Source organism: Lepidochelys kempii, chromosome 16 (genome assembly GCF_965140265.1).
Source record: "Lepidochelys kempii isolate rLepKem1 chromosome 16, rLepKem1.hap2, whole genome shotgun sequence".
Taxonomy (NCBI): Eukaryota; Metazoa; Chordata; order Testudines; family Cheloniidae; genus Lepidochelys; species Lepidochelys kempii.
In genome coordinates, this window is record NC_133271.1 from 18215558 (window position 1) to 18229463 (window position 13906).

The 13906-nt window shown below is 44.4% G+C and overlaps 1 protein-coding gene across 14 annotated transcripts in view; it reads left to right on the forward strand.

The window, feature by feature from the left end:
* Nucleotides 1-5469: 5469 nt before the first annotated feature.
* Nucleotides 5470-13906, forward strand: part of FUBP3 (far upstream element binding protein 3) — a 56460-nt gene continuing 48023 nt past the window's right edge. For 11 of the 14 annotated variants that reach the window (XM_073314631.1, XM_073314641.1, XM_073314640.1 and 8 more), the window contains exons 1-2: nucleotides 5470-5607; nucleotides 12769-12874. In XM_073314631.1, coding sequence (XP_073170732.1) covers nucleotides 5521-5607; nucleotides 12769-12874 — 193 coding nt within the window. In that variant the 5' untranslated portion in view covers nucleotides 5470-5520. Of the gene's footprint in view, nucleotides 5608-12768; nucleotides 12875-13906 lie in introns of those variants that run through there. The other 3 variants (XM_073314633.1, XM_073314634.1, XM_073314638.1) reach the window with 1 other exon arrangement.

Below are 13906 nucleotides of genomic sequence, written 5' to 3' on the forward strand. Positions count from 1 at the left end.
GCGACGACAGGTTGTGGGAGGCGGCGTAGGCAGTGGGAGGCGGTTCTATGTGGAAGAGCGGCTGCAGAGGCTTGCAGAGCGACTCAATCTCACTGCACTGAGGAGGGTCGCTGTCTGGATCATTGTCCCCAGGGCTGGAGTCTAGTGATGGGGCTAAAGAACCCAGAACAGTGTCAAGCCAGTGCCCGCCTCGGGAAGGCAAGATGTAATGGGAAGGAGTGACATAAGGGGAGGGGTGATGCCATGAGAACAGCTCCCAAAGGCCACCCTGGGAGCAGAGTGCCTCTAACTTGGCTCAGGTGTTGGGTCACTCCCTGTAGCTGAAGAGTGCTTGTCATAGGTCAAGCCCAGGGGGTTATTCTCCATGGGAGACTGCCTTCCAACTCCAGGCCTGGGACATTAACTCCATGGCTGATACCTGTTTCCTGCTTGCCCCTTACCTCCTGCTTCACAGAGGACTTTTGTTCCAGCCGGCTATGTTAATTAAAGGTGGGCTCAGGTAAACATCCTGCTTCACCGGAGACTAGCAGAGACCAAAGAAGAACTGCCATGCTACATAGTCAAATCCGACTGCAGCCTCCCTCCCCGGGTCAGAATTCACACGTGGTAACTAGGGATGGGCTCAGACCAAAACCAAAGATCCAAACAGCTACTAACGCTGGCGGCATTTGGCTCCAGATTTTTGTTACTATTATTATGATGATGATTTAATATGTATTATATATTAATTACTGTAAGTATTCATTAGTTTCCGATAGCTAATATTTATATTGCAGTAGCATCTAAAGACCACAATCCGGTCTGTTCCCGTTGTACTAGGCCCTGTACAAGCATGATAAATGACAATCCCTGCCCCTAAGAGCTTACAACCTAAAAGATATGTATAATTGCAATGGGGCAAAAAGAATGGCACAGAACCTTGGTCTTTAATTGCTGAGTGCTGTATGCTGGCCTCGTTCTCAGGGTGTTTTCTGCATGACGGTAGTAGGGTAACTGTACAGGAGTCTGTCTGGAACAACAGCAGGAAGGGCAAGAGTGGCTAAAGACAGTCGCCTCTCAGCAAACACTGAATGTTCAGGGACAATGGCAGAACTATTAGCTTTGATTATTTGGCCGCCTCTCCAGCTAGCCTATGCTGGAGTGGCCCCAGCTGTTTAGCTGGTTCGGGTGGAAAACATTTTTTGCACCCCCGTTCCCATGGCTGAGCACAAATAAATAAATAGCCAGCTGGAGTGAGCCAAAAAAAAAAGCAGAGGGAATATAAGGAAAGGTTCCCACTAATTTCATAGTCATTGGATCAGGGCAGGCCCTGTGAGTATGGTACAGGGTATCCATGCAATGCAGAGGAAATCAATAAAGTTCATAGTTTATGCACCTGTGTTCTGAGGGTCAGTGCCTTGATGTAGACCTTGATCCTGCAAACACTTACACATTTGCTTAACTTTACTATTGTGAGGAGTCAAGGAATCAAAGCCGTAACGAGTTCCCCAATAACTTGGGGGTATCCGTGGAATCTTAGAAATCTTTATAATAATATTAATAATAATTAATAATTAACAATAGTAATTCTTAAAGCTCCATAGTGAGCATGAAGGAACTGTACCCATGGAAACCTGGAAAAAGAAAATTAAAATCTATTGAGCACTTACAGGGAGCTTCATAGCATCTAGGCATTTAGAAACCTCATTATTTGTGAAGTGACTGTGTGTGAGAGACAGAAGAACACATGGTTCCTCCTCCAACGAACAAACACCTCTGCATAAAACCCCTTGCAAGGTTAGATCAAGAAGAGGAGTCAGCGCCGGTCAAAATGCAAGGATCATTCATGCATGATGTAATGGTTGTGTGTGGAATATGCTCGAATGTCCTGGTCTAGGAACGATCCTTGCATGTTCTTTGCTTTTATCCTTGACTGACTCGGCCTTGCATCATCTGAGTGTGATCCTTGCACTTTTGCTGGCATGTGGTCAAAACCTGATGTCCTTATTCACTCCTTATTCCAGCAAATTTCTCATTTATGCCAATGGGCCTGTTGTCTGACTAAGGATTGAGTAAGAACTTCTGGATTTGGCCTGGAGCCATGGGTGGAACCAGACCATATTCCAGCCGCGGGTGGGACCTGACTGAGCTACTCTTGGAGTCCTCGTATAATCCAAGGTTCTTGATAGACAGGATACTCAGGCTTTCAGAAAGCATCCCTTGACTGAGACAACATGTGATGTGTAAACCATAATCATGCCAGTATAATACAAATCCCTGAACACCTAGAGCAGAGCCACCTCTGAGGTCTGTCAGCCACTGTTGTACCCAAGGGTAGAGGACAAAAATCTCTGCTATGATGTCAGTATGACTGATGTGTCTCTCAACATGCCATGTTGCTGCATGTTCACACATTTCACGCTTTAATCTTTAGTCTGGTTTTAACGCACATTAACAAACGTGACTGGGAAAGTCGAGTGCAGACATGATGCAAGCATTCCTTGCTAGCATGAAACTGACTGGCAACAAATGTTTGTTCCCTGTTGTGATGGGTTGTCTGCCCCACACAGAACTGGAAGGGGTTCAGGTGGCCAGGTAGGCCTATTAACTCCACAGGCGGCACCTGGAGGAGAAGCCAGGGAGGACTGGGACCTAACTGCTGATAGTGCCCAGCTGAGGAGGAACAGGAGGGGCCTATATAAAGCCCAGGAGCTGCAATCAGAAGGGGGTTGCAGGAAAGTAGGCTGCAGTTGCTCCCTGGGAGGTGTATTAGGGACTAGAGCAGTGGGTCTCAACTCATGCACCACTTGCAGCCCAATCAGCCCACAGCTGTGACCCCTGTGACATCCTCAAGGCAATACAGGTAGTATATATATTGTGTGGATCTGGTCCATGTAACACACCCAGAGAGCTGCATATGTGGCCCACAATGGTAAATAGGTTAAGAACCATCGGACTAGAGCAGAGGTGGGCAAACTATGGCCCCCAGGCCACATCTGGCCCATGAGACCGTCCTGCCTGGCCCCTGAGCTCCTGGCTGGGTAGGCTTGCCCTCGGCCCCTCCCCTGCTGTTCCCCATCCCCTGCAGCCACTCTGCCGTGTGGGCAGTGCTCTGGGCGATGGGGCTGCGTGCTCCTGCAGTGCAGAGCGGCAGTGTGTCTAGCTCTGGCTGGGCAGCGCAGCTGCAGGACATGCTGCTCTGAGCAGCATGGTAAGGGGCAGTGGGTCCTGGGGGGCAGTTAAGGGACAGGGAGCGGTTGGATGGGGCAGAAGTTCTGGGTGGGGATGTTAGATTGGGAGGATCCTGGGGGGGGGCAGTAAGGGGATGGGAAGTGGGAGGGGGCGGATAGGGAGCAGGGGCCAGGCTGTTTGGGGAGGCACAGCCTTCCCTACCCGGCCCTCCATACAGTTTTGCACTCTGATGTGGCCCTTGGGCCAAAAAGTTTGCCCACCCCTGGGCTAGAAGGTAATCTACAGTTACTCCCTGAGAAGAGGGAGTTGGGAGGCTGATGGACCCAGAGAGGGAGGAAGGTAGGAAAAGGCTCAGGGAAAAACAGTTATGGAAGACAGTGCAGGCCTGGGTTCCCCTACCAGTTACAGGGGACATGGCACATACCAGGCAGAAGAAAGTGGACTGCCTGGGACGATTTGGTCCGGGAAAGACTTTGTTACACTCCCCCTGGAATATGGAACCATGTTGTGATGACCTGGCTGAGTCACAAAAAGGAGGCTACAGTTCCAGGAGCGAGAGGGGCTGCAAGGTGAGAGGAAGGTGGGAGAGACACTGCGAGAGGAGGGGTGCAATGCCTGGCAGAGCTAATTCCCAGGATGGCAGGAGGAGGTACCACCAGCGGTGAATGGACCCCATGACACCTGTCTAGACTGGAATGTACAATCATGTTAATTAACACCTGTAAAAAGACGACTACAAATTCTAGCGTTGACATCTCTTTTAACAACACAGATTCTGATCGGACTATTTTAGTGTCTCTGAATCCACAACTGCAACCTATTTTAGAATTCAACCAACTTTTAAGAGGCTTGGAATAGTTCTGCCTTGGAAGCTAGATTCTCAGGATACATGCCTGAGAGGAGACAAGGAAACTAGAGCACTGGAAAAAGGAGGAAAACATATTTATTTTCATCGGAAAGCCCAGAGACACACATTGGTAATTGCTCCACTGGGATAGCTTGGAATGGGGATGTTTAGGTGGGTATTACTAGCCAGTGCCATGTCAGGAGCGAGGGGGGATGCTGGAGAAACAGCTGGGGGCAAAGCAAAGTGACCTGACATTCTTAGGCATCTTGCATGAGCAGAAATCGTAACTTAGGCCCATCCCTAGCAGCCTCTGACAGCATCCACAGAGGAAAAATGCTCTTTTTCTGGGAAATAGTTCTGGGCTCATAGGCCCTGCCATCCAGAGATGGTGACTTGCACTGCAGTGCACTAATGCAAGGGCTCTCAACCTTTCCAGACTACTGTACCCCTTTCAGGAGTCTGATTAGTCTTACGTACCCCCAAGTTTCACCTTACTTAAAAACTACTTGTTTACAAAATCAGCCCTAAAAATACAGAAGTGTCCCACCACGCTATTACTGAACTCATTTTTACCATATAATTATAAAAAATCAATTGGAATATAAATATTGTACTTACATTTCAGTGTACAGGATATAGAGCAGTATAAACAAGTCATTGGCTGTATGAAACTTTAGTTTGTACTGACTTTGCTGGGGCTTTTTATGTAGCCTGTTGTAAAATGAGGCAAATATCTAGATGAGTTGATGTACCCCTTGGAAGACCTTTGTGTACCTGACTGAGAAACACCGGTCTAGGGTTGTTTGTTTGTCTGTTTGTTTTTAAATAAGGGAACACCAGTAATAACCGTGTTGCGTCATTGTGTCACATTATGATGCCTTGGGGACCCCGCCATGATTCAGGGGCCTTGTGTGGGGGAGCTAGGGGTCGCACAGACAAAACTGTAGCAAGCTGGGAAACTTCCTGGGCAACCCTCCCTGCTGGCTTGGTCTAAGTGCGTGCGATATTGATTACGCCTAGCACTGGAATGGACCTCGAGAGGTCATCTAGTCCAGTTGTACCAGCGGTGCTGTGGGCCCTCAGGGCAGGGCTAGATTATCTAGGACTAGCATCATTAATTAAGATGCTAATGAGCGATGCTATAAGGGAGGAAGGGCAATGAGCGGAGCGGCTCCCCAGAGGATGGGGTTAGTGCGGGGCTCGGTCCACGCCTCCCCACCCCTCTCCCCCTAGGGAGCCATGCGGCGCCAGCCACCAGCGCACGAGAAGCACCGCCCCCGAGCAAGGCCTTGCACGCGCCGGAAGCGGCCTCGTTCTGGCGGGTTGCTGACGTCATTGTGAGAGCCCCCTATCTGCTGGGCTTGAGGTCCCCTTCCCCCTCTGCTTCCGGCGGAAGTTTGGGGCCTTTCCTTTTCCGGGTACGGGTGCCCAGGCGGCGGAAAGAGGCAGGCAGGACGGAGCGGCGGCGGTGGCGGTAGTGGTGGGGGTGGCTGGCGCGTGTAATGGCGGAGCTGGCGCAGGGGCAGAGCGCGGCTCCAGTGGGGATTAAATCCGAGGGCTTCGCCGACGCTTTGCACCGGGTCCGCCAGGTAACGGAGCCCGGGCACAGGAGCAGGCCTCGGAGCCGCTGCTAGGCCTCGGGGCGCGAGAGGGAGCGGGGCGGCCCGGCCAGGTGGCGAGTGGGGCAGAGGGTGGAGCGGCCTGCGCGTGGGGCCGCAGGGGCTTGCGCCTCCTTCTGGGGAAGGACCCCGGGGGGCTGGAGCGAGGCCTGCGAGGGGCGGGGTGGGAGGGGGATGGCATGGGCCGGCGCCCTAGGCGCACCCTGGATGGGCGGGGAGCGCTGGGGCAGAGGTTGTGGGGAGACCAGTCTCGTGGCTCTCCCAGGCCTTGTTCACCACCTGCCCAACTTTCTCTCTGAAAAATAATGCCCGGACCTTGTGTCTGTGCAGCGCCTTTCATCACCCAGGAGGCCAGAGTGCTTGTGAAAACGCCTCCCCGCTGTAAGATTTAGGAAGTGTTGGGTGCGGAGGGGGAATAGACCCCTAAGGGGTTTATAGGGATGCAAGGTTGAAGGAGGTCAGACAGCTGGAGGTGCAGGTTCTGTGGGCTTTTGGGAGATATGGTTACTTTGCAGTTCAGTGGTTGGGCTTCTGACACAGAAAAAGTGGCTGTTTCATAAAGAAATACTAACCTGCAACATTTTCCTTGGCAAAGTTAATAGAAATAAGCTTTCACCCTTTTTTTGTTCCTTAAAAAAGGATACTTAAGACTAGTCTAGGTAAATCAATTTAAACTATAATATAGGGAAAATACTGTATTTATCATTAGGGGTTAGCATCCATCCCAGAAGAGGTGGAAAAGTGTAACTTCTGTGATTCTAAAACAAAAATATTCAAAGATGGGTGGAGAGGGTTAGGGAAATCCAAACAACTTTTCTGCATAAAATCTAGGATGTCTGAGAAATGTAGCTCACGAAAGCTTTTGCTCAAATAAATTTGTTAGTCTCTAAGGTGCCACAAGTATTCCTTCTCTTTTTGTGAATACAGACTAACACGGCTGCTACTCTGAAACCTGAGAAATTATGGTGCTCCTTAGCAATGTGCAAGTTTATGAAAAGTGATCTCAGAGACAGGAGACCACTGCCTTGTGGGTTTTGCTAGTTGTGCAAAATTCATTCCTGTGTATTCATCATTTTTCTTGTTCCATATTTATCGCAGGTGTTAAATGGAACTTGTTCATTGTGGTTATTTACATTCCAACAGGACATAACGTGGCTAACTACTAGAAGCAAGTCTTGAAGATTCTGTATGGTCTTACTGTCCCTTTCCAGTTTTGCTGGGGTGGTGGGGGAAAAGATCTCTGTTGCCCAGATACCTGTATTCTATTCTTTAACTGAGAAGCTCCTGGAGAAATAAGTTGGATCATGAAACCTTTTGACCTATTGTTCTAACGAAGCGAAAGGGCTCACCACTTTGTACAGCTCCGTCATAAACCAATATGGTAGCGAATACTGATTTTTACCTAGTCTTCAGAGACTTGTGCAAAGACACTGGCTGTTCTAGGTAGCACATCATCTACTTTTTTCGGAAAGACACATTATCTGCAACTTACTGCTTTTCAGCTATTGATCCAAAGCATCACATCTTAGTAATGTTTTACAATATGCAATAGGTAACTCTCTTCTGCAGTGACCCAGACAAGGCAAATCAGATTTTTTCAGTGGCTACTACAGCTGTGTTGACTTGACTGCATGTTGATGTCTGTGTCTTCCTGTTAGCATCAGATCGTTAACCTTTAGAGGCTGTTGTACTGGGAAATATCGTAGACACATGTCATAATCTGGACCTCTTACTGAAGGCCTCCAGCTTTTTGCAGAAATTCATTTTGAGTATTTGAGAATGTTTTCTGCCTTTTCTTAAGTAATGGATGGACTTTATCTTGGACAGCCTGCTCAGGTAGAAGAAAAGTTTCCATTATTTGCTGATCATTTGTGGCTTTTTGAAAGGAAACGGAGTACTGCATTGGAAACATACTGAATTCATACTGAAATGCACCATTCGCTGGATCAATAACGAGTTAAACGTGAAGGAGGAATTTCTGTGACTGTATTGACCTGTGTATATTAGTGAAAGTTGATCGCTTATCTATGCTAATATGGCTGCTCTGTCAGATTTGTGGGTTATGGTAGGATTGTTCCACACACTCATACACAGAGAAAATGGAGCATTAAACTGTACCATAATCAGGGCCCTCTTTCATTGTAAACTGGCTTTTCTTTACGTTTAACAGGGGAATGAATAAATTGATATCCCTAGGCCCAGAATGTACTGAGTTACTCTAGTGAAAGCTTTGAAAGTCTTCAAAGCCGTCCGCTTCCAATGAAGTGTCCTAGGAACAGGACGCTTTACAGGCCTTTATCAATGAAAATAAATGTGTCTGATAAATGTGGGCTCCCCCAAGATTTGGTAGTTGAGTCACTGATCTGCTATTCTGTAAGATGGTTGTACGCTGCCTGGCTTGACAGCTTTGTTCAGTATTCTTTGGGGGAGGGAGAGTTGTTGATTCTGGGCAAAAAATAGAACTTAAGATCAAGCTCACTATCTTAATAGCTATGAAGGGAGTTATAACTGAGTACAAATAGTTTGGCTCATGCCTTGCTGTGATGTGACTAAATCCTTGTCACAGTGACCAATATGAAATGAGGTGGTCTTGGTTCACTTCCTAGTGGGCAGTTGTGTGCCTTACAGATCCAACTATCACCTCTTCACACCTCTGGCATTCTTGTTGAATGGGGTGTAGAGACTGATTCTGCTGTCTTGTCCCTAGAGATGGTGACTAAGATTTTGGCTGAAATTAGAAAAGTTTGCACTGTACTTGTCCATGGCATACCTCTTCTGTAGGTAGATGTCATTGGGGGGCGGGGGGATTTCAGCAATATGGTACCTTTTTATGAACTCTGTTCGCTTAAAAAAATCATGCAAACCCTAGAACTGCTACAGCTCTGCTTTGGCCCCTGGGTTATTGATGTAAATACCCCCTCTTGTGGTTTTGAATCAATTTTGAGCTAAAGCTGCATATAGGACTGTTAATCTAAATGTGCTGGAGGTCCACTTTCACTTCTCATATGGGTTATATTATTGTAAATCTGGGTTGAACCATCAGTATTATGGGCAACTAAATATTCAGGTCAGTAGATCTACAGGATGATCAGACACAGTAACTGCATGCTTAGACATTGTGAAATGTGCTGGCAACCACAGAAGTCTGTAGGACCTTTCAAAGAAATGAGTTGTCTTGTTTTATTGGATTGTCCTAGGTGAACCCTTTTTTTATAGTAATAGTGTAAAATTTCTGATACAAACCTACAAAACAAAAAGATCTCTAAATGTATGCTGATGCTTTGAGACACATGTTCTCCCCGCCTTCCATGGGGAATCTCAGATTCGTGGATTAGCTGACATATGCAGTAGCCAGCTCACATAGTGAGGCTGCTGATACTGTAATTTGGAATTCAATTGCTTTTGAGAGTTAGAACATTTGTATTACTCCTTTAAGGAATGTAACTTGTATTAACAAATTTTCCTGGTGATGCATTCCCCTCCCCTCCTTAACAGTCTCACCATGTAATAAATTATTTTTCTTTGTATGGTGCTAGTCCCCTCTCCACATGCACATGGCACTCTTGCAGTGAAGTGATTTGCATCATAAAAAATCTAAATTTGAGAAATTAGCCGGATACTTACTAGCTGGAGGTTTAAATTGACTATCTAGAGGAAGATGCAAAAGACAAAGTTAGCGGCCCCGTCGTTGATGTGATGTGATGGGTAATGGCTGGTAAGCCCTTGTTCTGCCAACCTTAGGTGCTGGGATTTTTATCATGGTCCCATCAGGACCCTATGTGTAAACTCCATCTTTCATATCAGGCTCTACCTTGTAGGTCTCCTTTTTTAATTTAAAAAAAAAAAAAAAAGGGACAGGAAGAACACTCCAACCACTCCTTTGGAAGGGAGATACTTCTCTGCCTCTTTGTGCCTTTTTTGGACTCCTAGGGGTGGGGAAGGGGGAGGAAGGTATCAGCTACTCTACATCTCCCTGGCCTTTTCCCCCCTCCCCCTCATTTCTTAGATTTTCTTCAAATAAATCAATAGCTGGTCTTTGCTGCTGCAGCTGGTTTTCCCAGTTAAGGCAAAACAAAACTTACATGGCTCTGGACAGTTTCACCACTCCTCACAGGGTTCTAGATAGCAGTTGAGAAACTGACGCAAGTCACGTTACCTTCAGTATTCTGCTTGACAAACATGAGCAGCAGCGGAGGCACCGGAGCTGTTGGAAGACTCAGGGCGATAATACTTCATTGAGTTATATTGTATTAAGATCTGAAAGATTCTTTTTGTAGCTGTAGTCTAGAAACTTAGACTAAATTCTGTAGAAGTTGATGGTTTAGGTCCTATCACACTTGCCTTCGAAACTTTCATCTTCCGCACGTGAATGGATTTTAAATCCTTAAACGATATTGTAAAAGAAGGATGCACCAGAGGTATAAATGGACAGAAGTCTAAAAGGTACCAGGTCACATGCCTCCCGAACTACTAGGAATGCTTCAATTTAAAGAAATAGTTTTATTTTTTATCTTCATTGTAAATAGTAAAGCACGTACAACTATCACTTTTTCCATGACTGTACCTCTGCAAATGTGTAGCTCAGGTTTTGAATGGCCAGCCAAATCCCAGAAATAATTTCTGCTTTAGTGATGTTTCTACAACACACTTTAGAATTAAACTGAATAAAGGCTTTTATATAGGGGGAATGGAGAATGACGTCTAGAGGGGTGAAAGCAGTAGCTAGCAGTACATTACTCAAGGTCATCCAGTCAGATAAGGGCTAGGGCTGCATGCTTTTGTTAATTTCCTAGCTTCAGAATGCCTCATTTATCTTCCTGCAGAACCTGTAGTAATAAATGAGGCTCCTATTGTAACTTAAACAAGAGACATTAAAACATAATGTAACTGCTGCATCTATTCTAAATGTTTGCTAACTTTACATTGTAGTTTTTGATTATTTTTTTTTCCTCCTGTGGTAAGGAATTGGTCAGTGGTCCCTGTATAATCCAACAGCGGTCTTTAAAATATTCATAAGCCTTGACCAGCTTGAAATAATTGTGCATTGTGAAAATGCTGACTTTGAATTTTAGTCTAGTTTCTGTGGGCCAAATTCTGCCCTAATTGTATATTTTTGACTCTTAGCAGGGTAGTTGGGAAACAGCACAGGTGTAGCCAAGGGCAGGATTTGGACCAAATGAACTATTTAAAGTATAAATTCAGTTGTGGAAATTGGGGCGGTGGGAGGACTTTTTTAACAAAATAACTGTTAAAATGGGAGACGGTTCTCAATGAACCTGTTAAAACATATGATCAGTAACCTGCCACAATATATTAGGGCTCGCAGACCCAGTCTATTGCAGATCTGTGGATTATAAATTATTACATAGGAGCTGTTAGTAGATTCCAAAAATGGCTGTTTATTTTTCCGTATTGAAGTGGTATTTGAAATGTAAATAGCTTTAATAAAGCAACCAAGCGAGGGATAGCAGATGGGAGGAGGGCCAGAAACATGTCCTGGTATAGAATGTGACAGTTTACATAAGCAGGCACCTGAGACACTGCATGTGTTTGGGGAGGTGGACAGTACATATTAATGTGACCCCTAAAATTGTATTTACATGAAACCAGTGGTTTTGGGTGACACAAATAAACCACACCTGAGTTGTTCTGTAATTGCAGCATTTTGTGGAGCTGCATTATTCCATATATTAAAAAGAAACTAGATCGCCTCAGACTGACCACCCCTTCCTCTTCAGTGGGTTCTAGAAAAGATGCAACTTGGGTTTCAGCTGCCCCTGTTAATTTCCAGTTGTACATGCAAGTGCACCCTGTCGAGATTGCAAAAATATGATAGGGAAAAGAGGGAAATCGAGAACTTCTTTTGGAACCTGCATACTGATACTGTTTTTATATTTATATTTATACATATACATATACATATATTATTTATTTTTAAAGGAAGGGGGCAGACTGAAGACAACCGAAGGCCATTTTTATTCACTATAAGTAGCACAAACAATGTTTTTTACTCTTTTAAAAAAAAAAAATAAAAAGAGTGAAGTGAAAAGCAGTGTCCTAGTGTAATAGAAATCCATGTTACAAAGAGCTTTCTACTTTACTTACTGCAGGTCCTGAATTTTGGACAGCCGGCTTTTCCTCTGCAGCAGTTGGTAGCGTCAACAACTTGAACCCTTGTAGATATGTGTCAGTTGTTGCAAGGAAAGCTACATTTTAGAAACACCTTTGGTTATATATTTCCATCTCTTTTCCCTTCATTATGAAGAATGTCTGTGTAAAAAGATATTATTTTGTTGCTATTGCTTATTCTCTACTGAAATCCCAATTAGTAGTAATCTGATATCAGAACTGATTGTGTGGAAATGATTTTCTGCTACTTTTATTCTTCTGAACTAAATCCTCCATCAAACTCCTAATACAGAGCCTGTCGAAATATTTTTCCTTGGAAAAGAATGAGGGGAACAATACAGAATAAGACACTTTTCTGACCATTCATCAGGTTTTGCATGAAGCATCATTTCATATACTTTATGCTGCTCTTATTAACAAAAATCCCTCTCAAAAAAATGAGTGTAGTTTCTTGGTATCCCTACGTTTATTTTAGTTACTTATCTGGCCTCCATTGCTATGGTATCTGCACACCTCACAGTCTTTAGTGTAGTTATCCTTGCAACACCCCTGTGAATTAAGAAGTGCTACTATCCCCATTTTACAGACGAGGAAATGAGGTAGAGAGACAAGTGACTTACTTGACATCACACAGGGAGTCTGTTGCAGAGCAGGGAATTGGGCTGCTGAATCCCAGGCTAGCACCCTAACTATTGGACTGTACTTCCTCTACTAATAACATCTGATATTTAAATAAATGCCTATGACATGGTACAGGAAACAACGCTGGGCAAAGGAGAATGTATTGAAATAGGAATATCAGAAGTAAGCAGAAACAGTTAACTTGTGAAGTAAATTACAGTTTTTTTCATCTTTGCGCCACGAAAGCCCTGATTTTAGTAGCTAAAAAGACAAAACAGTAACAGGAGAAAGTGCTCTAGTAGACAGCAAGGACCAAAGAATTTAGTTGCTATGGCTGACATTTCACATACGCTAATTTTTAAACAAAATCTGCTTCAACAGATTGCTGCTAAAATTGGAGATATTCCTCACTTGAATAATACTGCGCCGCTGGTGGACCCCTCTGTCTATGGTTATGGAGTACAAAAAAGACCCCTGGATGATGGAGGTAAGCTGGCCATTTTTTGACAATAGGTATTTCAGATATAGCATTCAGGAATGTTTATTTGTGGACATGGAAATAGAGGATCAGTTTCGCATTTGTAGTAGGAATAGCCAAGATGACTTAGTGGATAATTTTATGTGTCGAGATTGTACACAAGAATTCCTGTGCTGTTTAGTTTTGCTCAGATAGTACAACACTCATATTTTCAACCGTATTTTCAAAACTATACATTCTACAAGGAATATTATCAACTTACTGGTTTTTAGAGAGATTTAGCTAAGTAATATAATTATTTAACATTTGAATTGTAAATGAGGTATCATTGTGTTAGGGACTATGTACACATAACAAAAAGACAGTTCCTTCCTGAAATTGCTTACAGTCTACATATAAAACTGTAAACGGCAGGTAGGTGATAGCACACGGTAGCTGTGAGATGATTATAACAAGTGTAACAAGCAGCAGTCACAGCATGACAGCTGATTAGGTAGGCATCTCAGCACAAGTTTTATAGAGAGACTTAAAAGAGGAAACTGATGGGGCTATTTCTTATTTCCTAGTGGGAAGGTTATTCCATATTTATCCATCACAGTATTTCTTAACCCTTTCTCCAGTGCATCTGGTGGTGGCCATGGTTTGAGTCAAAATACTAGACTAGATAGACCACCTTGTCTGATCCTTATTTTATATTAATATTCCATTATTTAAAATATCCTTGTGAATTGCTAAAAATGTTTTCCTGGCTGGTAGTTTGACTTTTGTAAATTTTTGCTGCGTTTCTGGTGCTACAGAAGTCAGAATGGATGCGTGTATCCAATGTGTCATCAGTTGTGTGTCATCAGTTTCTGTGATGAATCTGTGTCATCAGTTGTGCACTGCTCTTGGAACAGTGTGTTTTATTACCTGCTGCCTTACAGCACCAAAAAGCTCTCACTTCCTTGTTGCAGCAGTTGTATCAAAGGGGCTTTGGTCTCCTTTTCCTCACCAGATTAGAAAACTAGTACTTACAGTTCCGGTTTTTTGCCTGACAAAGGT